This window comes from Scyliorhinus torazame, chromosome 3, assembly GCF_047496885.1.
Source record: "Scyliorhinus torazame isolate Kashiwa2021f chromosome 3, sScyTor2.1, whole genome shotgun sequence".
In the NCBI taxonomy this organism is placed as follows: Eukaryota; Metazoa; Chordata; class Chondrichthyes; order Carcharhiniformes; family Scyliorhinidae; genus Scyliorhinus; species Scyliorhinus torazame.
The window spans coordinates 360033750-360059499 of record NC_092709.1 but is presented as its reverse complement, the minus strand read 5'-3'; the positions used below and the strand labels follow the sequence as shown (position 1 = coordinate 360059499).

At 46.3% G+C, this 25750-nt stretch overlaps 1 protein-coding gene across 2 annotated transcripts in view; it reads left to right on the top strand.

Annotated features, from left to right (window-relative positions):
- mogs (mannosyl-oligosaccharide glucosidase) overlaps positions 1 to 25750 on the top strand; it is a 103781-nt gene that overhangs the window by 38781 nt on the left and 39250 nt on the right. For both annotated transcript variants that reach the window (XM_072497806.1, XM_072497807.1), the window contains exon 3: positions 19241 to 19461. In XM_072497806.1, coding sequence (XP_072353907.1) covers positions 19241 to 19461 — 221 coding nt within the window. The remainder of the gene's footprint in view (positions 1 to 19240; positions 19462 to 25750) is intronic.

The window sequence follows — 25750 nt, the reverse complement described above, 5'->3', positions numbered from 1 at the left end:
ATCTATCTCTGTCTTCAAGACACTGTGTTTTTGCCCCCACAGCCTTCTGCGGCAAAGAGTTCCACCGATTCACCACCCTCTGGCTGAAGAAATTCCTCTTAATCTGTTTTAAAGGATCGTCCCTTTAGTCTGAGATTGTGTCCTCTGTTTCTAGTTTTTCCTACAAGTGGAAACACCCTCTCCACGTCCACTCTATCCAGGCCTCGCAGTATCCTGTAAGTTTCAATAAGATCCCCCCTCATGTTAAACTCCAACGAGTACAGACCCGGAGTCCTCAGCTGTTCCTCATACGACAAGCTCTTTATTCCAGGGATCATTCTTATGAACCTCCGCTGGACCCTTTCCAAGGCCAGCACATCTTTCCTCAGATACAGGGCCCAAATCTGCTCACAATACTCCAAAAGGGATCTGACCAGAGCCTTATACAGCCTCAGAAGTACATCCCTGGTGTTGTATTCTAGCCCTCTCGACATGAATGCTCACATTGCATTTGCCTTCCTAACTGCCGACTGAACTTGCACATTAACCTTAAGAGAATCGTGAACAAGGACTCTCCTAAGTTCCTTAGTGCTTCTGATTGCCTAAGCATCTCCCCATTTAGAAAATAGTCTATGCTTCAATTTCTCCTTCCAAAGTGCATAATCTCACACTTTTCCACATTGTATTCCATCTGCCACTTCATGTCCCACTCTCCTAGCCTGTCCAAGTCCTTCTGCAGCCCCCTTGCTTCCTCAATACTACCTGTCCCCTTACAGATAAATTCTGGTGGAGAGGAAACCCGAGACACTACACGTGTAGTGTCTCCCACCCGCCCTCCTCCTCTAACCTAATAATAAAACCCATTGGTCTGAGGTAAGTACCATATTTTATTATATTATTATTTTTTATAAAAAATTTAATTTAGTTGTTAGCCAGATCTTGGTAGAAAGTTAGAGGAATGGCAGGGAAGGGAGTGCAATGTTCCTCCTGCAGGATGTTTGAGGTGAGGGATGCCATTAGTGTCCCTGCTGATTTCACCTGCAGGAAGTGCTGCCATCTCCAGCTCCTCCAAGACCGAGTTAGGGAACTGGAGCTGGAGTTGGAAGAACTTCGGATCATTCGGGAGGCAGAAGGGGTCATAGATAGCAGCTTCAGGGAATTAGTTACACCAAAGATTGGAGATAGGTGGGTAACTGTAAGAGGGACTGGGAAAAAGCAGTCAGTGCAGGGATCCCCTGCGGTCGTTCCCCTGAGAAACAAGTATACCGCTTTGGATACTTGTGGGGGGGGGGACTTACCAGGGGTAAGCCATGGGGTACGGGCCTCTGGCACGGAGTCTGTCCCTGTTGCTCAGAAGAGAACGGGGGAGAGGAGCAGAACATTAGTAATTGGGGACTCTAGTCAGGGGCACAGATAGGAGATTTTGTGGGAGCGTGAGAGACTCACGTTTGGTATGTTGCCTCCCAGTTGCAAGGGTACGTGATGTCTCGGATCGTGTTTTCCGGGTCCTTAGGGGGGAGGGGGAGCAGCCCCAAGTCGTGGTCCACATTGGCACTAACGACATAGGTAGGAAAGGGGACAAGGATGTCAGGCAGGCTTTCAGGGAGCTAGGATGGAAGCTCAGAACTAGAACAAACAGAGTTGTTATCTCTGGGTTGTTGCCCGTGCCACGTGATAGTGAGATGAGGAATAGGGAGAGAGAGCATTTAAACACGTGGCTACAGGGATGGTGCAGGCGGGAGGGATTCAGATTTCTGGATAACTGGGGCTCTTTCTGGGGAAGGTGGGACCTCTACAGACAGGATGGTCTACATCTGAACCTGAGGGGCACAAATATCCTGGGGGGGAGATTTGTTAGTGCTCTTTGGGGGGGTTTAAACTAATGCAGCAGGGGCATGGGAACCTGGATTGTAGTTTTAGGGTAAGGGAGAATGAGAGTATAGAGGTCAGGAGCACAGATTTGACGTCGCAGGAGGGGGCCAGTGTTCAGGTAGGTGGTTTGAAGTGTGTCTACTTCAATGCCAGGAGTATACGAAACAAGGTAGGGGAACTGGCAGCATGGGTTGGTACCTGGGACTTCGATGTTGTGGCCATTTCGGAGACATGGATAGAGCAGGGACAGGAATGGATGTTGCAGGTTCCGGGCTTTAGGTGTTTTAGTAAGCTCAGAGAAGGAGGCAAAAGAGGGGGAGGTGTGGCGCTGCTAGTCAAGAGCAGTATTACGGTGGTGGGGTGGATGCTAGATGGGGACTCTTCTTCCGTGGTAGTATGGGCTGAAGTTAGAAACAGGAAAGGAGAGGTCACCCTGTTGGGAGTTTTTTATAGGCCTCCTAATAGTTCTAGGGATGTAGAGGAAAGGATGGCGAAGATGATTCTGGATAAGAGCGAAAGTAACAGGGTAGTTATTATGGGAGACTTTAACTTTCCAAATATTGACTGGAAAAGATATAGTTCAAGTACAATAGATGGGCCGTTTTTTGTACAGTGTGTGCAGGAGGGTTTCCTGAAACAATATGTTGACAGGCCAACAAGAGGCGGGGCCACATTGGATTTGGTTTTGGGTAATGAACCAGGCCAGGTGTTGGATTTGGAGGTAGGAGAGCACTTTGGGGACAGTGACCACAATTCGGTGACGTTTACGTTAATGATGGAAAGGGATAAGTATACACCGCAGGGCAAGAGTTATAGCTGGGGGAAGGGCAATTATGATGCCATTAGACGTGACTTGGGGGGGATAAGGTGGAGAAGTAGGCTGCAAGTGTTGGGCACGCTGGATAAGTGGGGCTTGTTCAAGGATCAGCTACTGCGTGTTCTTGATAAGTATGTACCGGTCAGACAGGGAGGAAGGCGTCGAGCGAGGGAACCGTGGTTTACCAAGGAAGTGGAATCTCTTGTTAAGAGGAAGAAGGAGGCCTATGTGAAGATGAGGTGTGAAGTTTCGGTTGGGGCGATGGATAGTTACAAGGTAGCGAGGAAGGATCTAAAGAGAGAGCTAAGACGAGCAAGGAGGGGACATGAGAAGTATTTGGCAGGAAGGATCAAGGAAAACCCAAAAGCTTTCTATAGGTATGTCAGGAATAAGCGAATGACTAGGGAAAGAGCAGGACCAGTCAAGGACAGGGATGGGAAATTGTGTGTGGAGTCTGAAGAGATAGGCGAGATACTAAATGAATATTTTTCGTCAGTATTCACTCAGGAAAAAGATAATGTTGTGGAGGAGAATGCTGAGCCCCAGGCTAATAGAATAGATGGCATTGAGGTACGTAGGGAAGAGGTGTTGGCAATTCTGGACAGGCTGAAAATAGATAAGTCCCCGGGACCTGATGGGATTTATCCTAGGATTCTCTGGGAGGCTAGGGAAGAGATTGCTGGACCTTTGGCTTTGATTTTTATGTCATCATTGGCTACAGGAATAGTGCCAGGGGACTGGAGGACAGCAAATGCGGTCCCTTTGTTCAAAAAGGGGAGCAGAGACAACCCCGGCAACTCTCGACCGGTGAGCCTCACGTCTGTAGTGGGTAAAGTCTTGGAGGGGATTATAAGAGACAAGATTTATAATCATCTAGATAGGAATAATATGATCAGGGATAGTCAGCATGGCTTTGTGAAGGGTAGGTCATGCCTCACAAACCTTATTGAGTTCTTTGAGAAGGTGACTGAACAGGTAGACGAGGGTGGAGCAGTTGATGTGGTGTATATGGATTTCAGCAAAGCGTTTGATAAGGTTCCCCATGGTAGGCTATTGCAAAAAATACGGAGGCTGGGGATTGAGGGTGATTTAGAGATGTGGATCAGAAATTGGCTAGCTGAAAGAAGACAGAGGGTGGTGGTTGATGGGAAATGTTCAGAATGGAGTACAGTCACAAGTGGAGTACCACAAGGATCTGTTCTGGGGCCATTGCTGTTTGTCATTTTTATCAATGACCTAGAGGAAGGCGCAGAAGGGTGGGTGAGCAAATTTGCAGACGATACTAAAGTCGGTGGTGTTGTCGATAGTGTGGAAGGATGTAGCAGGTTACAGAGGGATATAGATAAGCTGCAGAGCTGGGCTGAGAGGTGGCAAATGGAGTTTAATGTAGAGAAGTGTGAGGTGATTCACTTTGGAAGGAATAACAGGAATGCGGAATATTTGGCTAATGGTAAAGTTCTTGAAAGTGTGGATGAGCAGAGGGATCTAGGTGTCCATGTACATGGATCCCTGAAAGTTGCCACCCAGGTTGATAGGGTTGTGAAGAAGGCCTATGGAGTGTTGGCCTTTATTGGTAGAGGGATTGAGTTCCGGAGTCGGGAGGTCATGTTGCAGCTGTACAGAACTCTGGTACGGCTGCATTTGGAGTATTGCGTACAGTTCTGGTCACCGCATTATAGGAAGGACGTGGAGGCTTTGGAGCGGGTGCAGAGGAGATTTACCAGGATGTTGCCTGGTATGGAGGGAAAATCTTATGAGGAAAGGCTGATGGACTTGAGGTTGTTTTCGTTGGAGAGAAGAAGGTTAAGGGGAGACTTAATAGAGGCATACAAAATGATCAGGGGGTTGGATAGGGTGGACAGTGAGAGCCTTCTCCCGCGGATTGATATGGCTGGCACGAGGGGACATAACTTTAAACTGAGGGGTAATAGATATAGGACAGAGGTCAGAGGTAGGTTCTTTACGCAAAGAGTAGTGAGGCCGTGGAATGCCCTACCTGCTACAGTAGTGAACTCGCCAACATTGAGGGCATTTAAAAGTTTATTGGATAAACATATGGATGATAATGGCATAGTGTAGGTTAGATGGCTTTTGTTTCGGTGCAACATCGTGGGCCGAAGGGCCTGTACTGCGCTGTATTGTTCTATGTTCTTTGTATCACCTGCAAACTTAGCAACAATGCCTTCAGTTCCTTCCTCCAGATCATTAATGTATATTGTGAAAAGTTGTGGTCCCAGCACCGACCCCTGAGGCACACCACTAGTCACCGGCTGCCATCCTGAAAAAGACCCCTTTATCCCCACTCTCTGCCTTCTGCCAGTCAGCCAATCCTCTATCCATGCCAGGATCTTACCCTGAACACCATGAGCTCTTAACTTATTTAACAATGTCCTATGCGGCACCTTGTCAAAGGCCTTCTGGAAATCTAAATAAATCACGTTCCCTGGTTCTTCTTTGTCTAACTTCCTTGTTACTTCCTCAAAGAACTCTAACAGATTTGTTAGATATGACTTCCCTTTGACAAAGTCGTGCTGACTCAGATCCCCTCTTCCCCAGTGCTGCTGCCAATGTCCCATGAATTCAAACCCATTTCTCCCACACCAATCTTTGAGCCACGCATTTACCTCCTTAATCTTATTGACCATGTGCCAATTAGCTTGTGACTCAGGTAGTAATCCAGAGATTATTACCTTTTGGGTTCTGCTTTTTAATTTAGCTCATAGCTGTTCATACTCGCATCGCAGAACCTCTGTCCTTATTCTACCTATATCGTTGGTAGCGACGTGGACAACAACAACTGGATCTTTCCCCTCCCACTCTACGTTCCTCAGCAGTCTGGTTGCGATATCCTGAACCCGAGCACCAGGCAGGCAACACCACCTTCGGGAAACTCGATCCTGATCACAGAGTACAGTGTCAATGCCTCTAACATCCCCGATTTACGACTACAGGGGCTGGTTTAGCACAGTGGGCTAAATAGCTGGCTTGTAAAGCAGGCCAGCAGCGCAGGTTCAATTCCCGTACCAGCCTCCCCGAACAGGCCTGGAATGTGGCGACAGTAACTTCATTTGAAGCTTACTTGTGACAATAAGCAGCACGGTAGCATAGTGGTTAGCACAATTGCTTCACAGCTCCAGGGTCCCAGGTTCGATTCCCCACTGGATCACTGTCTGTGCGGAGTCTGCACATCCTCCCCGTGTGTGCGTGGGTTTTCTCCGGGTGCTCCGGTTTCCTCCCACAGTCCAAAGATGTGCAGGTTAGGTGAATTGGCCATGCTAAATTGCCCTTAGTGTCCAAAATTGCCCTTAGTGTTGGATGGGGTTACTGGGTTATGGGGATGGGGTGGGAGTGTGGGCTTGGGTGGGGTGCTCTTTCCAAGAGCTGGTGCAGACTCGATGGGCCGAATGGCCTCCTTCTGCACTATGAATTCTATGATAAGCGATTTTCATTTAATTTATTTTTCTCGCCCTATTTGAACAGCTCCCTGTCCCACGGTGCTGTGGTCAGATTGCTCGGCCTCCCTGCAGTCCCTGTTCCCGTCCGCACAGGGAGCAAGAATCTCAAACCTGTTGGACAGGGTTAAAGGCTGAGACACCTCCTCGATCCCTCTAGCTGCCTCACCCTCCTGTCCCTGACCACTGTCTGAATTCAAGTTAGTTATTCTAAGGGATGTGACTGCCCCCGGAACACGGTGTCCAGGTATCTCTCCCCCTCCTGGATGTGTCACAGTGTCCGAAGCTCAGAATCCAGCTCATCATCTCTGAGCCAGAGTTCCTCAAACAACCGACACGTACTACAGACGTAGAACGACAATGGGATCCACCAGCTCCTACATCGTGCAGGAACAACACATCACCTGACTCTCCATCTCAATGTTAAATTCATTTTTAATTTGTTTGTAATTTGGTTTTTAAACTCTAATTATTGCTTTTATAAATTGTTTTTTTTTAAAACCCCTCCTTATTACCTCTGTCTGAAAGCAATTTATAAACTGTAATAAAGTAGTTTTCAAATTTAACACAGTTTCCCTATTAGCCAATCAAATCACAACCCTCCTGTGATGTCCTTTGTTTTTTCCCCAATTGGAACTCTGTCAGTTTCAGTGAGAGATTGTACTTTCTGACCTTCCCGAGTTAAAGTCAGTCAGCTGTTCTCCTCCGCTACCGTGTCTGGAACTCCTCTTTCCGACTCTGCTCCCTGAAGACTTACCAGTCACTTCTCTCCCTTGCAGCCTCAGCTGCCAGTTTCACCTTCTCTCAGTCCCACCTAACTCCAAACTGCACTCTCACTCAGCCAAAATAGTACTCTCATTGCAGACAAGCAGCACTGTTCGCACGAACAGACATAAAAACCGCTTCTTCCCCGCTGTTACCAGACTCCTAAACGACCCTCTTATGGACTGACCTGATTGAACCCTGTATGCTTCACCCGATGCTGGTGTTATGCAGTTACATTGTGTACCTTGTGTTGCCCTATTATGTATTTTCTTTTATTCCCTTTTCTTCCCATGTACTTAATGATCTGTTGAGCTGCTCGCAGAAAAAATACTTTTCACTGTACCTCGGTACACGTGACAATAAACAAATCCAATCCAACATTCAACACTGTGATCTTCTGTTTTTACAGGTATCAAATGATTGCCCTGGAACTGGTTTGAACTAGTTGAACAATTAACCAACCAAAAGTTACAGTTGAAGCTGACTCTTATTTCAGGAATGCTACTAACTAGAGTGCAGCTTTTAATTGCCCAACTAAATAGCTAAATAATCAAATTAAAGACATAATTTAGCTACTTTAATTACTACTTACCCCTTTATAACTCCCCACTTGAACTCCCAGTTTTCACCCAACTCCAAAATACACTCTCACTTGGCCAAAGCAGCACTCAACGTGGAGGCCGTATGGGAGGCTTTAAGTATCTTGGACATTAGCACTTGGATCGCACATTGCAGGAGATGTTAACTCACCAGCGACAGAGAATTTGGGAGGTTAGTGAGTGAGTTGGAAGAGCATTCTACACAGGAATCCTCCAGGAGTATTTCACTGGACGCTGGTGAACACATCCACGCACTGGGGAAGATGGCTGGGGACGACAGTCGTCAATTTGTAATTCAGTAGTCAAAGGGGGTGGGGTGATAACTAGCATTTGGTGAAGTTTTGAGTCCCATATAGTGAGTTGTCTAGAGTGAAAGAAATCACAGAAGTTACAGAACATCCTGGGGGAAAAGGGAACAGCCAGAGGTCATGGTCCATGTTGAAAACAATGACGGGAAAGGGTCGAGGTATAGGCAACAGATTCAGGAGCTAATTCAAAGGGATTCTCTTGTTTTCCAATGCGACGTGCTAGCGTGTACAGGAACAACAAGTGAGTATAGGGTGGCAGGGTAGCACAATGGTTAGCACTGTTGCCTCACGGCACCAGGGACCCGGGTTCGATTCCCGGCTTGGATCACTATACGGAGTCTGCACGTTCTCCCCTTGTCTGTCTGGGTTTCCTCCAGGTGCTCCGGTTTCTTCCCACAAAGTCCCGAAAGACGTGCTGTTAGGTGAATTGGGCATTCTGAATTATCCGTCAGTGTACCCGAACAGGCGCCGGAGTGTGGCGACTAGGGGCTTTTCACAGTAACTTCATTGCAGTGTTAATGTAAGCTTGCATTAGGCGAGTGTGACACTAATATAGATTATTATTACAAGTTAAGGCAGAGCTGAAGGAGGGCGGGAGTGGAGTCAGAGTTTTACAGCACGGAAAGAGGCTCTTTGGCCCATGATGTCTGCGCCGATCATCAAACTCCGAACTATTAGAAGAGCATACCAGCACTTGGTCTGTAACCTTGTGCACTATTACATTTTAAATGCTCATTTAAATGCTTCTTAAATGTGAGGGTTCCCGCCTCTATCACCCTTTTTTGTGAATCTGCAATTCGATGTCCCAGAGTGCATTGGATCATTAGTGTCACAAGTGGGCTTACATTAACACTGCAATGAAGTTACTGTGAATATCCCCTCGTCAGTAAATTGAAGCAGGAGTTGGACAGATTTTTAATTGGTAATGGGTTGAAGGGTTATGAAGAACAGGCAGGACGGTGGAGTTAAGGCCAGTATGAGATCAGCCATGATCAAATGATGGATCAGACTCGGTGGGCCAAATGGCCTAATTCTGCTCCTATATCTTACGGACTTTCAGGCAGAGAGTCCCAGTTTCCCACCAACCTCTGGGTGAAAAAGATTTTCCTCAAATCCCTCTAAATTTCCTGCCCCTTAGTTTAAATCACTACCATCTGGTTATTGACCCCTCTGCTAAGGGGAAAAGCTTCTTACTATCTATCCTATTTATGTTGCTAATAATTTTCAACACCTCAATCAGGAGATCCAACAGATGTTGTCTGGGCTGCAGCATTTCAATTATGAAGGGAGGCTGGTTATGCTTGTGTTGCTCTTAGAGCAGCGTAGGGTGAGAGGCGACCTGGGTTCTGGGGAAACTGAAAGGTCTGAAGGTGGAGAAGTCAGCTGGACCGGATGGACGACACCCAGGGTCCTAAAAGAGATAGCTGATGAAATTGTGGAGGCATTGGTGATCTTTCAGGAATCATTGGAGGCAGGAAGGGTCCCAGAGGACTGGAAAGTGGCTAATGTAACACCAGTGTTTAAGAAGGGAGGGAGGCAGAAGATGGGAAATTATAGGCCAGTTAGCGTGACTTCGGTCATTGGTAAGATTTTAAAGTCCATTATTTTGTCAAAGGGAGGTCATGTCTGACAAATCTGTTAGAGTTCTTTAAGGAGATAACAAGGAAGTTAGACAAAGGAGAACCAGTGGACAGATTTCCAGGAGGCCTTTGACAAGGTGCTGCATAGGAGGCTTAAATAAGTTAAAAGCCCATGGTTAAGGGTAAGATCCTGGCATGGATAGAGGATTGGCTGACTGGCAGAAGGCAGAGAGTGGGGATAAAGGGGTCTTTTTCAGGATGGCAGCCGGTGACTAGTGGTGTGCCTCGGGTCTGTGCTGGGACTACGGCTTTTCACAATATACATTAATGATCTGGAAGAAGGAACTGGAGGCACTGTTGCTAAGTTTGTAGATGATACAAAGATCTGTAGAGGGACAGGTAGTATCGAGGAAGCAGGGGGGCTGCAGAAGGATTTGGACAGGCTAGGAGAGTGGGCAATGAAGTGGCAGATGGAATACAATGTGGAAAAGTGTGAGGTTATGCACTTTGGAAGGAGGAATCTAGGCATAGACTATTTTCTAAATGGGGAAATGCTCAGGAAATCAGAAGCACAAAGGGACTTGGGAGTCCTTGTTCACGATTCTCTTAAGGTTAATGTGCAGGTTCAGTCGGCAGTTAGGAAGGCAAATGTAATGTTAGCATTCATGTCGAGAGGGCTAGAATACAAGACCAGGGATGTACTTCTGAGGCTGTATAAGGCTCTGGTCAGACCCCATTTGGAGTATTGTGAGCAGTTTTGGGCCGCGTATCTAAGGAAGGATGTGCTGGCCTTGGAAAGGGTCCAGGGGAGGTTCACAAGAATGATCCCTGGAATGAAGGACTTGTGTGAGGAACGGTTGAGGACTCTGGGTAGAAGGATGAGAGAGGATCTTATTGAAACTTACAGGATACTGCGAGGCCCGGATAGAGTGGACGTGGAGAGGATGTTTCCACTTGTAGGAAAAACTAGAAGCAGAGGACACCATCTCAGACTAAAGGGACAATGCTTTAAAACTGAGATGAGGAGGAATTTCTTCAGCCAGAGGGTGGTGAATCTGTGGAACTCTTTGTCGCAGAAGGCTGTGGAGGCCAAATCACGGAATGTCTTTAAGACAGAGATAGATGGGTTCGATATGCTCCAATACTGGAGCGATTCCTTGATCGGGGGGTGGTCGTTTACCTTTCTTTGTGTCAGCCCCTGCTGGCGCCGAAAGGTCTGGGTCGGCTTTGAGTTGCTAATGTGTAGCAATTGTTCCCGAGGATGGCTGCTTACTATGCAGATGGCTGGGTTGTTGTGATGTTGATGGCTGCAGGTATCGGTCTGGGCTGACTTCCCCAGAGGCGAATACACTGTTTTACCTGCAGCTGTCCGTTTAAGTCCTGTTGGCTGATTTTCCCATCAGCCTCTTCCGTTCGTCATTTTAAATCGGGGTTTGACCATTCTAGTCGGGAGTCAGCCATTTTACATGGCTACAATAGTTACCGGGGTTGTCTCTACTCCCCTTCTTGAACAAGGGGACAACATGTGCTAACCTCCAGTCTTCTGGCACTATTCCTGTAGACAAAGATGACTTAAAGATCAAAGTCAAAGGCTCAGCAATCTCCTCCCTAGCTTCCCAGAGAATCCTAGGATAAATCCCATCTGGACCAGGGGACTTATCTATTTTCACACTTTCCAGAATTGCTAACACCTCCTCCTTATGAACCTCAAGCCCTTCTAGTCTAGTAGCCTGAATCGCAGTATTCTCCTCGACAACATTGTCTTTTTCCTGTGTGAATACTGACGAAACATATTCATTTAGCACCTCTCCTATCTCCTCGGACTCCACTCACTACTTCCCACTACTGTCCTTGACTGGCCCTACTCTTACCCTAGTCATTCTTTTGTTCCTGGCATATCTGTAGAAAGCTTTAGGGTTATCCTTGATCCTACGTGCCAAAGACTTCTCATGTCCCCTCCTGGCTCTTCTTAGCTCTCTCTTTAGGTCCTTCCTAGCTAATTTGTAACTCTCGTGTGTCCTGACTGAACCTTCATGTCTCATCTTTACATAAGCCTCCTTCTTCCTCTTGACAAGTGTTTTGACTGCTTTAGTAAACTACGGTCCCCTCGCTCGACCACTTCCACCCTTCCTGACAGGTACATACTTATCAAGGACACGCAGTAGCTGTTCCTTGAACAAGCTCCACATTTCCATTGTGCCCATCCCCTGCAGTTTTCCTCTCCATCCGATGCATCCTAAGTCTTGCCTCATCGCATCATAATTGTCTTTCCCCCAGATATAACTCTTGCCCTGCGGTATATACCTATCCCTTTCCATCACTAAAGTAAACGTAATCGAATTGTGGTCAATATCACCAAAGTGCTCACCTACCTCTAAATCTAACACCTGTCCTGGTTCATTACCCAGTACTAAATCCAATATGGCCTCGCCTCTCATTGGCTTATCGACATACTGTGTCAGGAAACCCTCCTGCACACATTGGACAAAAACGCACCCATCTAAAGTACTCGAACTATAGCGTTTCCAGTCAATATTTGGAAAGTTAAAGTCCCCCATAACAACTACCCTGTTGCTTTTGCTCCTATCCAGCATCATCTTTGCAATCCTTTCATCTACATCTCTGGAACTTTTTGGAGGCCTATAGAAAACCCCTAACAGGGTGACCTCTCCTTTCCTGTTTCTAACCTCAGCCCATACTACCTCAGTAGACGGGTCCTCATCAAACGTCCTTTCTGCCACCGTAATACTGTCCTTGACTCACAATGTAACCCCTCCTCCTCTTTTACCACCTTCCCTGAGCTGACTGAAATATCTAAACCCCGGCACCTGCAACAACCATTCCTGTCCCTGCTCTATCCATGTCGCCGAAATGGTCACAACATCGAAGTCCCAGGTACCAACCCATGCTGCAAGTTCACCCACCCTATTCCGGATGCTCCTGGCATTGAAGAAGACACACTTTCATCTACAGCAGGGGCTGTTTAGCACAGGGTTAAATCGCTGGCTTTGAAAGCAGGCCAGCAGCACGGTTCGATTCCCGTAACAGCCTCCCCGAATAGGTGCCGGAATGTGGCGACTAGGGGCTTTTCACAGTAACTTCATTTGAAGCCTACTTGTGACAATAAGCGATTTTCATTTCATTTTCATTTCACTTTAAACTACCTTCCTGCCTGCCGGTACAGTCCTGCAACTTTGAAACCTTACTCATGACCTCACTACTCTCAACCTCCTGTATACTGGAGCTACAATTCAGGTTCCCAATCCCCTGCTGAACTAGATTAAACCCTCCCGAAGAGCATTAGCAAATTTCCCCCCCAGGATATTGGTACCCCTCTGGTCCAGGTGTAGACCATCCCGTTTGTAGAGGTCCCACCAACCCCAGAATGAGCCCCAATTATCCAGAAATCTGAAACCCTCCCTCCTGCACCATCCCTGTAGCCATGCGTTCAACTCCTCTCTTTCCCTATTCCTCGTCTCTTATCACGTGGCACGGGTAACAACCCAGAGATAATAACTCTGTTTGTCCTAGATCTAAGCTTCCACCCTAGCTCCCTGAATTCCTGCCTTTCATCCCTATCCCTTTTCCGACCTATGTCGTTGGTACCGATGTGTGCCACGACTTGGGGCTGCTCCCCCTCCCCCTTAAGGATCCCGAAAACACGATCCGAGACATCACAGACCCTGGCACCTGGGAGGCAACACACCAACTGCGAGTCTCTCTCGTTCCCAAAGAATCTCCTATCTATCCCCCTAACTATGGATTCTCCAATGCCTAATGCTCTACTCTCCCCCCTTCCCTTCTGAGCAACAGGGACAGACTCTGTGCCAGATATCTACCCCATGGCTTACCCCTGGTAAGTACCCCCCCCCCCAAAACAGTGTCCAAAGCGGTATACTTGTTACTAAGGGGAACAACCACAGGGGATCCCTGTACTGACTGCTTCCTCCCAGCCCCTCTCACCGTCATCCATCTATCTTTATTCTTCAGAGTAACTACGATCCCTGAAGCTTCTATCTATGACCACCTCTGCCTCCCGAATGATCCAAAGTTCATCCAGCTCCAGTTCCCTAATGCGGTTTCTGAGGAGCTGGAGATGGGTGCACTTCCCACAAATGAAATCAATAGGGACACTGACGGCATCCCTCACCACAAACATTCTGCAGGAGGAACATTGCACTGCCTTCCCTGCCATCCCCTCTAGATAAAAAAAGAAAGAGCTTATCTGTTATTCACTCTACCCCTTCGGTTAAAGGAGGTGGAAGGTTGGGAGACACTACAAATGTAGTGTCTGGGGTTTAGAAACTGCCCAACTTAGATACAGGTAAAAATAAAACACTTAACCAGCAACCACTGCGCCCCACACAAAAACAGCAATCAGCTGTTATGGGCCTGCGCAAACAATTTAAATCTTTACTACTTACCCAGCAGTCACTTTGTCCTCACTCTGACTGGATTCAGCTGGAAACTCCCTACAGTAAGTTTTTTTTAAATTTACTCCCCTACTCAGCAAGCACTCACTCAGCAACCACTGTGCCCCGCATGATAACACCTCAGGGAAAAGAAAAACTACTTCCCAGTCATCAGTCAATCACTTACCTGCAGGCTGTGACGTCATGTTTCAACTGCTTTCTACTTCTGCCTGCCCTCGAGCCTTCCTCTCGGCTGGGATCCTTACAGCGGTTTTTTTTTGGTTAGAGGAGGGGGTAGGGAGGGAAACACTGAAGAAGTGTTTGGGGTTTAAACGTCACTTGACCACAGCTCCTCCACAAACCACCTTCAAGTTACAGTGACCACAATGCACATATGCAAATTTCCCCCACAGCAACCAATCAGCAGCTCCGCTGTACTGCCCTCTGCTGGATGATATGATAAGGTGTTTAAAATAGCGAAAGGATAGAAGCAAATTGTTTCCAGTAACTGATGATCACGAACAAGAAGCCAGTGGTACAAAATGGCATGGAAACGATTGAGAATGGGAGAATGTTCTTTCTTCAGAGAATTGTGAGGCTGTGGGATTCACTTCCAGAGGTAGTGGTTGAGAAAGAAACTGTCAAGATTCGGATTTAGATTGAAAAGGGAGGTAAATGATAGATGGATGAACAGATATGGGAACGTAATAGCAATCTGATTACCTTTAACATGTACAGCAGAAACCTTAATGTCCTGTTTTTATGTTAAAAGATCAATATACTTCTCTGGGATTGATATTTCAGCAGAATGCTATAAATCAATTCATCTGGAAGATTGCATTGGTTGCGTTTCTATTGGGTTTAATGGTGCGTCTATTGGGTTTAATGGTGTGTTTATTGGGTTTAATGGTGTGTCTATTGGGTTTAATGGTGCGTCTATTGGGTTTAATGGTGTGTCTATTGGGTTTAATGGTGCGTCTATTGGGTTTAATGGTGTGTCTATTGGGTTTAATGGTGCGCCTGTTTGGTTTAATGGTGTGTCTATTGGGTTTAATGGTGTGTCTATTGGGTTTAATGGTGCGCCTGTTTGGTTTAATGGTGCGTCTATTGGGTTTAATGGTGTGTCTATTGGGTTTAATGGTGTGTCTATTGGGTTTAATGATGTGTCTATTGGGTTTAATGGTGTGTCTATTGGGTTTAATGGTGTGTTTATTGGGTTTAATGGTGCGCCTGTTGGTTTAATGGTGTGTCTATTTGGTTTAATGGTGCATCTGTTTGGTTTAATGGTGTATCTATTGGGTTTAATGGTGTGTCTATTGGGTTTAATGGTGTGTCTATTGGGTTTAATGGTGCGCCTGTTGGTTTAATGGTGTGTCTATTGGGTTTAATGGTGTGTCTATTGGGTTTAATGGTGTGTCTATTGGGTTTAATGGTGCATCTGTTTGGTTTAATGGTGCGTCTATTGGGTTTAATGGTGCGTCTATTGGGTTTAATGGTGCGTCTATTGGGTTTAATGGTGCGTCTATTGGGTTTAATGGTGCGTCTATTGGGTTTAATGGTGCGTCTATTGGGTTTAATGGTGCGTCTATTGGGTTTAATGGTGTGTCTATTGGGTTTAATGTTGCGTCTGTTTCGTTTAATGGTTCGTCTGTTGGTTTAATGGTTCGTCTGTTGGTTTAATGGTTCGTCTGTTGGTTTAATGGTTCGTCTGTTGGTTTAATGGTTCGTCTGTTGGTTTAATGGTTCGTCTGTTGGTTTAATGGTGCGTCTGTTGGTTTAATGGTTCGTCTGTTGGTTTAATGGTGCGTCTGTTGGTGTAATGGTGCGTCTGTTGGTGCAGTGGTGCGTCTGTTGGTGCAGTGGTGCGTCTGTTGGTGCAATGGTGCGTCTGTTGGTGCAATGGTGCGTCTGTTGGTGCAATGGTGCGTCTGTTGGTGCAATGGTGCGTCTGTTGGTGCAATGGTGCGTCTGTTGGTGTAATGGTGCGTCTGTTGGTGTAATGGTGCGTCTGTTGGTGTAATGGTGCGTCTGTTGGTGTAATGGTGCGTCTGTTGTAATGGTGCGACTGTTGGTGTGTGGTGCGACTGTTGGTTTAATGGTGTGTATTGGGTTTAATGGTGTGTCTATTGGGTTTAATGGTGCGCCTATTGGGTTTAATGGTGCGTCTATTGGGTTTAATGGTGCGTCTATTGGGTTTAATGGTGTGTCTATTGGGTTTAATGGTGCGTCTATTGGGTTTAAAGGTGCATCTATTGGGTTTAAAGGTGCGTCTCATTGGGTTTAATGGTGCGTCTATTGGGTTTAATGGTGCGTCTATTGGGTTTAATGGTTCGTCTGTTGGTTTAATGGTTCGTCTGTTGGTTTAATGGTGCGTCTGTTGGTTTAATGGTTCGTCTGTTGGTGCAGTGGTGCGTCTGTTGGTGCAATGGTGCGTCTGTTGGTGCAATGGTGCGTCTGTTGGTGCAATGGTGCGTCTGTTGGTGCAATGGTGCGTCTGTTGGTGTAATGGTGCGTCTGTTGGTGTAATGGTGCGTCTGTTGTAATGGTGCGTCTGTTGGTGTGTGGTGCGACTGTTGGTTTAATGGTGTGTATTGGGTTTAAAGGTGCGTCTATTGGGTTTAAAGGTGCGTCTCATTGGGTTTAATGGTGCGTCTATTGGGTTTAATGGTGCGTCTATTGGGTTTAATGGTTCGTCTGTTGGTTTAATGGTTCGTCTGTTGGTTTAATGGTGCGTCTGTTGGTTTAATGGGTTCGTCTGTTGGTGCAGTGGTGCGTCTGTTGGTGCAGTGGTGCGTCTGTTGGTGCAGTGGTGCGTCTGTTGGTGCAGTGGTGCGTCTGTTGGTGCAGTGGTGCGTCTGTTGGTGCAGTGGTGCGTCTGTTGGTGCAGTGGTGCGTCTGTTGTGCAGTGGTGCGTCTGTTGGTGCAGTGGTGCGTCTGTTGGTGCAATGGTGCGTCTGTTGGTGCAATGGTGCGTCTGTTGGTGCAATGGTGCGTCTGTTGGTGCAATGGTGCGTCTGTTGGTGCAGTGGTGCGTCTGTTGGTGCAGTGGTGCGTCTGTTGTTGCAGTGGTGCGTCTGTTGTTGCAGTGGTGCGTCTGTTGGTGCAGTGGTGCGTCTGTTGGTGCAGTGGTGCGTCTGTTGGTGCAGTGGTGCGTCTGTTGGTGCAGTGGTGCGTCTGTTGGTGCAGTGGTGCGTCTGTTGGTGCAGTGGTGCGTCTGTTGGTGCAGTGGTGCGTCTGTTGGTGCAGTGGTGCGTCTGTTGGTGCAGTGGTGCGTCTGTTGGTGCAGTGGTGCGTCTGTTGGTGCAGTGGTGCGTCTGTTGGTGCAGTGGTGCGTCTGTTGGTGCAGTGGTGCGTCTGTTGGTGCAGTGGTGCGTCTGTTGGTGCAGTGGTGCGTCTGTTGGTGCAGTGGTGCGTCTGTTGGTGCAGTGGTGCGTCTGTTGGTGCAGTGGTGCGTCTGTTGGTGCAGTGGTGCGTCTGTTGGTGCAATGGTGCGTCTGTTGGTGCAATGGTGCGTCTGTTGGTGTAATGGTGCGTCTGTTGTAATGGTGCGTCTGTTGTAATGGTGCGTCTGTTGTAATGGTGCGTATGTTGTAATGGTGCGTCTGTTGTAATGGTGCGACTGTTGTAATGGTGCGACTGTTGGTTTAATGGTTGTATTGGGTTTAATGGTGCGTCTGTTGGGTTTAATGGTGCGCCTGTTGGGTTTAATGGTCCGTCTGTTGGGTTTAATGGTCCGTCTGTTGGGTTTAATGGTGCGTCTGTTGGGTTTAATGGTCCGTCTGTTGGGTTTAATGGTCCGTCTGTTGGGTTTAATGGTCCGTCTGTTGGGTTTAATGGTGCGTCTGTTGGGTTTAATGGTCCGTCTGTTGGGTTTAATGGTCCGTCTGTTGGGTTTAATGGTGCGTCTGTAGGGTTTAATGGTCCGTCTGTTGGGTTTAATGGTGCGTCTGTTGGGTTTAATGGTCCGTCTGTTGGGTTTAATGGTGCGCCTATTGGGTTTAATGGTGCGTCTGTTGGGTTTAATGGTCCGTCTGTTGGGTTTAATGGTCCGTCTGTTGGGTTTAATGGTCCGTCTGTTGGGTTTAATGGTGCGTCTGTTGGGTTTAATGGTGCGCCTATTGGGTTTAATGGTGCGTCTGTTGGGTTTAATGGTCCGTCTGTTGGGTTTAATGGTCCGTCTGTTGGGTTTAATGGTCCGTCTGTTGGGTTTAATGGTGCGTCTGTTGGGTTTAATGGTGCGTCTGTTGGGTTTAATGGTGCGTCTGTTGGGTTTAATGGTCCGTCTGTTGGGTTTAATGGTCCGTCTGTTGGGTTTAATGGTGCGTCTGTTGGGTTTAATGGTGCGTCTGTTGGGTTTAATGGTCCGTCTGTTGGGTTTAATGGTGCGTCTGTTGGGTTTAATGGTGCGTCTGTTGGGTTTAATGGTGCGTCTGTTGGGTTTAATGGTCCGTCTGTTGGGTTTAATGGTCCGTCTGTTGGTTTAATGGTCCGTCTGTTGGGTTTAATGGTCCGTCTGTTGGGTTTAATAGAGCGTTTGTTGGTTTCATGGTGCGTCTGTAGGGTTTAATGGTGCGAATTTTGGGTTTAATGGTGCGAATGTTGGGTTTAATGGTGCGAATTTTGGGTTTAATGGTGCGAATGTTGGGTTTAATGGTGCATGAGTACGGCCTCAACCGGGACCTTGGATTCATGTTGTGTTACATTCACCCCCCCCCCCCCCACCATCTGGCCTGGACTTGCGAAATCCTACCAACTGTCCTGGCTTGAGACAATTCACACCTCTTTAACCTGGGGTTACCCCTCTCTCCAGTTGCTCCGTCTGAACCTGTAAAGACTTAATTACCTACAAAGACTCGCATTCAAAGTATCGTCTTGCATCTCTGACTTTGTCTATATATATGTTTCTGAAACCCACCTCTTCACTCACCTGAGGAAGGAGCTGTGCTCCGAAAGCTAGTGATTCAAAACAAACTTGTTGGACTTTAACCTGGTGTTCTAAGACTTCTTACTGTCTTCGCCAAGACTATGACCTCTTGTTCCAGAATGCCCCACAAGAGGAAGCATACGCTCCGCGTCTACTTTATCCATTCCTTTCAGCATCTTGTATACCTCAATTAGATCTCCCCTCATTCTTCTAAACTCTAGAGAGTATCGGCCTAAACTGCTCAATCTGTCCTCAAACGACAAACCCCTCACCTCTGGAATCAGAATCTGTAAATAGCAATGTGTAAATCTGTAAAGATTCGGCTTCATTTATATCCTTTACCATCTGGCTATCTGACACAGAAATTTGAATTTTGGTATTTTCTATCAGAAGGTTTAGTGAAAAATGCTTTATTTTGAAAACCTGTTGGCTGGATGTCATGGAGTGCTCAGTTTTACATGGTGCTTTTTTTTCAGTATGATCCAGGAACTGATCAATAGTTGATTGATCTTGAATTTATTTTGTAATTTAGGCTTGATGTGGCTGCAGCAGTTCAAGGCAGAGGTGAATCTGCGGCATACATGTGAGCAAGGCGATCGGCTGCCCAGCTATGGCTGGCTAATGCATGATGGAACAAACTTTGGAGTGCAGGAAATAAAAGACAATGATTTCATATTAACAACTGAATTTGTGAAACGTGTTGGAGGACTGCATGGTGGAGATTGGACATGGAGAATTACTGCCAAACCACAGGTATGTCTTTATTTTGAAACAAAAATATGTATTTCTATTAGTTTTTTGATAATCTGACCATATTGTTGGACTGTAATTACCTTTGCATAATACTTCCTGCATTGGTTCCCATCCCCCTGCCACATTTGTTTAAACTCTCCCCAACAGCGCTAGCAAACAACCCCCTAGGACATTGATCCCAGTCCTGCCCGGTGTAGACCGTCCGATTTGTAATGGTCCCAACTCTTCCCAGAATTGGTTCCATTGTCCCAAAAATCTGAATCCCTCCTATTATGGGCCAGGGTTTAGAGAACACCAAAGTATATTGTGGAGTTCACCTGATCCACAACTTTTAATAGATTTTGGTTATGAGGAGCACAAGGGCCTACTGTACAATAGTGATGCAACAGAGAACTAAGAGTATTTTTAAACAAAAACAATGTTCTATGAATCCAGTTAACATTTTATAAACACACAGGAAACAGCTTATCAACTACTAACCCAGAACCCCCCAAAAGATACAGTACTCTATAGATAACCCGGAATAACTTTCCAAGCAACATCCATATGTCAAGAAACCCTTCTAATAAAGAAAGTAGGTTTGAATTCTTTCCAGAAACAGGTATTACTTTTAAATCATCAAGTGATCTGGAGACATTATTAAGATTGCAGAGAGATCAATACACACATCTGCTTGCTTTGAATACAGCTCTCCAACTGAAAGCAAAACTAAGACACACTGCAGCTGCCAGCTCAAAACGAAAGTAAAGGACAGAATCACATTCCAGCTCCACCCACACAATGACATCACTGCAGCCATTTGATGAAACACTTTTCTTAAAGGGACTCTCACACGACACTCCTTCCTGTATCATCTCTCATGCCACGCATTCATCCTGTCTATCCTGCCATTCCTACTCTGACTAGCACGTGGCACTGGTAGCAATACTGAGATTACTATCTTTGAGGCCCTACTTTTTAGTTTAGCTCCTAACTCCCTAAATTCAGCATATAGGACCTCATCCTGTTTTTTAACCTATATCGTTTGTTGGTGCCTATATGCACCATGGTAGCTGGCTGTTCACCCCTCCCCCTTTAGAATGCCCTGCAGCAGCTCTGAGACATCCAGGGCCCTTGCACCCAGGAGGCAGCATACCTTCTTGGAATCTCATTTGCGTCCACAGAAACGCCTGTCTGCTCCGCTTACAATCAAATCCCCTCACTATAGGTCTGCCATTCTTTTTCCTGCCCTCCTGCGCAGCATAGCCAGCCACGGTGCCATGAAACTGGCTCCTGCTGCCTTCCCCTGGTGAGCCATCTCCCCAACAGTATCCAAAGCGGTACCTGTTTTGGAGGGAGATGACCGCAGGAGTTCCTGTACTGCCTTCCTACTCTTCCTCAGCCTGTTGGTCACCCATTTCCTATCTCCCTCAGTACTCTTTATCTGCGATGTGACCAACTCGCTAAACGTGCTATCCACGACTTCCCCAGCATCGTGGATGCTCCAAAGTGAGTCCATCCGCAGCTCCAGAGCTGTCAAGCAGATGGATTCACTTTGGTGCATATTGGCACCAAAGAACGATATAGGTAAAAAATGGGATGAGGTCCTATATGCTGAATTTTGGGAATTAGGAGCTAAACTAAAAAGTAGGACCTCAAAAGGTAGTAAACTAGGGATTGCTACCAGTGCCACGTGCTAGTCAGAGTAGGAATGACAGGATAGATAGGATGAATGTGTGGCATGAGAGATGGTATAGGAGGGAGGGATTCAGATTTACGGGACAATGGAACAGTTCTGGGAGAGTTGGGACGATTACAAATCGGACGGTCCAGGGGCTACAGCTGGACGCACTTCTTGCACGTGAAGGAGCCAGGGTGTGTGGACGTGTCCCTGAGCTTCCACATCCTACACGAGGTGGAATTAAAACCCAGATCATTACCCCCGGCCTCTAGTATTACCATTCTGGACCAGACCCCAACAACAGCTAGGATACTGGACAGAAACCCCAATACTTTATTTTAATTTTGTAAGACTGTGAGGCTCCAGCAGTGGCTGCATAAAGCAATTGAAATATGGTAAATTACTACAACACTTTATTAGTAATACAGTATTAAAATATCCTGAACATCACACAAGAAAAATAGCTTGCAATTACCCTTTAAACAATGATAATCAATGCAGCAGCACAATAACCCTTAACTGCTGTCTTTACTTCCACTCAAACAACAAAACCATCTCCGGTCACAATCCACTTTTGAATACATTCCGTACTGAGGAATGCATATCACAATGAGATGTCTTGGAATTCCACCATGAGAAAGGGAGATGTTTTGAGACTGTTTGAAAGAGAGCGACCTGACACCCTGTCAGAATAATGCTGAATCTCTGGCTGTATATTTCAGAAACCTCCTTGGTTCCCCTTCCAGCCAAAAAAAGAACTCTGAACCTCGACGCCTGACTGCTTCAGCCCCTTGCTCCTCCCATTAACTTCATCATCTTATTAAGATAAGCACAATATCTCTAATAATCTGCTCCCTTGGGAACCATCTTAATATAAAATAAAAGCCCATTAGCCCAAACTTTTATGATGCTTTCATTGCATTTCTGTCTCCAAAAGCATCGGCGCCTTTCATACCAGGATTTTTAAAACACGCCTGCAGCAGTCACGCACTAACCCGGACTTCCTGCACCAAATAGATACAATACAATATATATGAAATTCCTAAATTCATCCACTGGATTACTAGTCCTGTGACAATACCACTATGCCATTGCCTCCCTGAGAAAGGATTAATGACTTCAGTTTGGTATAGAGCTGGCAGGATGATGAGGGTCTATGATGTGGAAGCAGACACAGTTTAAAGGGCAGCACGGTAGCATTGTGGATAGCACAATTGCTTCACAGCTCCAGGGTCCCAGGTTCGATTCCGTCTTGGGTCACTGTCTGTGCGGAGTCTGCACATCCTCCCCGTGTGTGCGTGGGTTTCCTCCGGGTGCTCCGGTTTCCTCCCACAGTCCAAAGATGTGCAGGTTAGGTGGATTGGCCGTGATAAATTGTCCTTAGTGTCCAAAATTGCCCTTAGTGTTGGGTGGGGTTACTGGGTTATGGGGTTAGGGTGGAGGTGTTGACCTTGGGTAGGGTGCTCTTTCCCAGAGCCGGTGCAGACCCGATGGGCCGAATGGCCTTCTGCACTGTAAATTCTATTTTTAAAAAATTTTAAAAAGGAAAACCAGGTTGTGGACGAGAAATCCACAGAAGTTGTACTGGTGGCATCTGCAATTTGCTTTCAGAGTGTGGTGTATCTGACCATTGTTGGCTGTTGATTTAAATGGACTGCTTGCTGAGAACCATCTGGTTCTTATGTTCATTTTATCACAATCCCAGACTAGACCCCAACAGTGACTAGGATATTGGACAGGATCCCCAATATTCGGTAGTAGGTAAATTATTGGAGAGAATTCTCGGGCTGGATTTATACCCATTCGGAAACAAATGGACTCATTAGCGATAGACACCATGGTTTTGTGAAGGGGAGATCGTACCTTACTAACTTGATCATGTTTCCTAAGGAGGTGACCAAGATGATTGATATGGGGAGGGCGATGATGTTTACATGGACTTCAGTAAAGTCTTTGACAAGGTGCCTCATGGCAGACTCGTACAAAAGGTGAAGTTACACGGGATCAGAGGTGAGGCGGTAAGATGGATACAGAACTGGCTCGGTCACAGAAGGCAGAGGGTAGCAGTAGAAGGGTGTTTTTCTGAATGGAAGGTTGTGACTAGTGGCGTTTCACAGGGATCGGTGCTGGGGCCTCTTATTTGTATTATACATAAACGATTTGGAGGAAAATGTAGCTATAATAATAATTTTTATTATTGTCACAAGTAGGTTTACATTAACACTACAATGAAGTTACTGTGAAAATCCCCGAGTCGCCACATTCTGGCGCCTGTTCGGGTACACAGAGGGAGGATTTAGAATGTCCAATTCACCTAACAAGCACGTCTTTCTGGACTTGTGGGAGGAAACCGGAGGAAACCCACTGTCATGGGAGTGTCCCTTTAAGAAATGTTTTCATCTTATCACAGGCTTCAGTGATGTCATTGTGTGGGTGGAGCTAATTTGTGGCTCTGTTTTACTTTCGTTTTGAGTTCGGACTGGTTTTGAACTGCACAGGTTGAAAGAAGTGTCTCTAGCTTCATTTTAAAAAGCTGTTTCTAAATGGTTTGATAACTTAAAAGAGATAAGACCATAAGACATAGGAGTGGAAGTAAGGCCATTCGGCCCATCGAGTCCACTCCACCATTCAATCATGGCTGATTTCAACTCCATTTACCCGCTCTCTCTCCATAGCCCTTAATTCCTCGAGAAATCAAGAATTTATCAACTTCTGTCTTAAAGACTCAACGTCCCGGCCTCCACCGCCCTCTGGCAATGAATTCCACAGACCCACCACTCTCTGGCTGAAGACATTTCTCCTCATCTCTGTTCTAAAGTGACTCCCTTTTATTCTAAGGCTGTGCCCCCGGGTCCTAGTCTCCCCTGCTAATGGAAACAACTTCCCTACATCCACCCTATCTAAGCCATTCATTATCTTGTAAGTTTCTATTAGATCTCCCTCAACCTCCTAAACTCCAATGAATATAATCCCAGGATCCTCAGACGTTCATCGTATGTTAGGCCTACCATTCCTGGGATCATCTGTGTGAATCTCCGCTGGACCCGCTCCAGTGCCAGTATGTCCTTCCTGAGGTGTGGGGCCCATAATTGCTCACAGTATTCTAAATGGGGCCTAACTAGTGCTTTATAAAGCTTCAGAAGTACATCCCTGCTTTTATATTCCAAGCCTCTTGAGATGAATGACAACATTGCATTTGCTTTCTTAATTACGGACTCAACCTGCAAGTTTACCTTTAGAGAATCCTGGACTAGGACTCCCAAGTCCCTTTGCACTTCAGCATTATGAATTTTGTCACCGTTTAGAAAATAGTCCACGCCTCTATTCTTTTTTCCAAAGTGCAAGACCTCGCACTTGCCCACGTTGAATTTCATCAGCCATTTCTTGGACCACTCTCCTAAACTGTCTAAATCTTTCTGCAGCCTCCCCACCTCCTCCATACTACCTGCCCCTCCACCTATCTTTGTATCATCGGCAAACTTAGCCAGAATGCCCTCAGTCCCGTCATCTAGATCGTTAATATATAAAGAGAACAGCTGTGGCCCCAACACTGAACCCTGCGGGACACCACTCGTCACCGGTTGCCATTCCGAAAAGGAACCTTTTATCCCAACTCTCTGCCTTCTGCCTGACAGCCAGTCGTCAATCCATGTTAGTACCTTGCCTCGAATACCATGGGCCCTTATTTTACTCAGCAGTCTCCCGTGAGGCACCTTATCAAAGGCCTTTTGGAAGTCAAGATAGATAACATCCATTGGCTCTCCTTGGTCTAACCTATTTGTTATCTCTTCAAAGAACTCTAACAGGTTTGTCAGGCAAGACCTCCCCTTACTAAATCCATGCTGACTTGTCCTAATCCGACCCTGCACTTCCAAGAATTTAGAAATCTCATCCTTAACAATGGATTCTAGAATCTTGCCATTGCTTTCCGGAAGGAATTCAAAGCTGCTGTTTGAAAAGGGGAACAGAGTATCAACAACAAGTCTTATACCAGTGAGAGTGCCGTGTTCTGGGCCACACCTTTGAAAAGGGGTTTCTGGGTTTACTTGGATTTTGTTATTGAATTCATAAGGGTTAAGATAGATTACTGTAGCTGTGTGGGGTCTTTATGTTTGCAGCTGATAAAAATTCTTACTGTGTGTTTATAAAAGTGTTAACTAAATTTGAATAATAAAAATTGTTTTTTGATTGAAAGTGCCGAAGAAGTCTGTTGAATAACACCTGAAAGGCAGGCTCACCTGAACTCCATAATATACTTTGGTGTTTCTAAATTCTGGCCCATAACACCATGCAGACACGGGGAGAACGTGCAGACTCTGCACAGACAGTGACTCAAGCGGGAATCGAACGCGGGACCCTGGTGCTGTGAAGCAACGGTGCTAACCACTGTGCTATGATTAGTAAGTTCACAAATGACACCAAGGGTGGTGGAGTGGCAGGTAGTGTTGAGAATTGTCAGAGGATACAGCAGGACATGGATAGGCTGGAGACCTGGGCAGAAAAATGGCAAATGGAGTTTAATCCAGACAAATATGAGGTAATGCATTTTGGTAGGTCTAACATAGAGGGGAAATATACCGTAAATGGCAAAACTCTTAGGAATATAGAAAGTCAGAGAGATCCACAGAT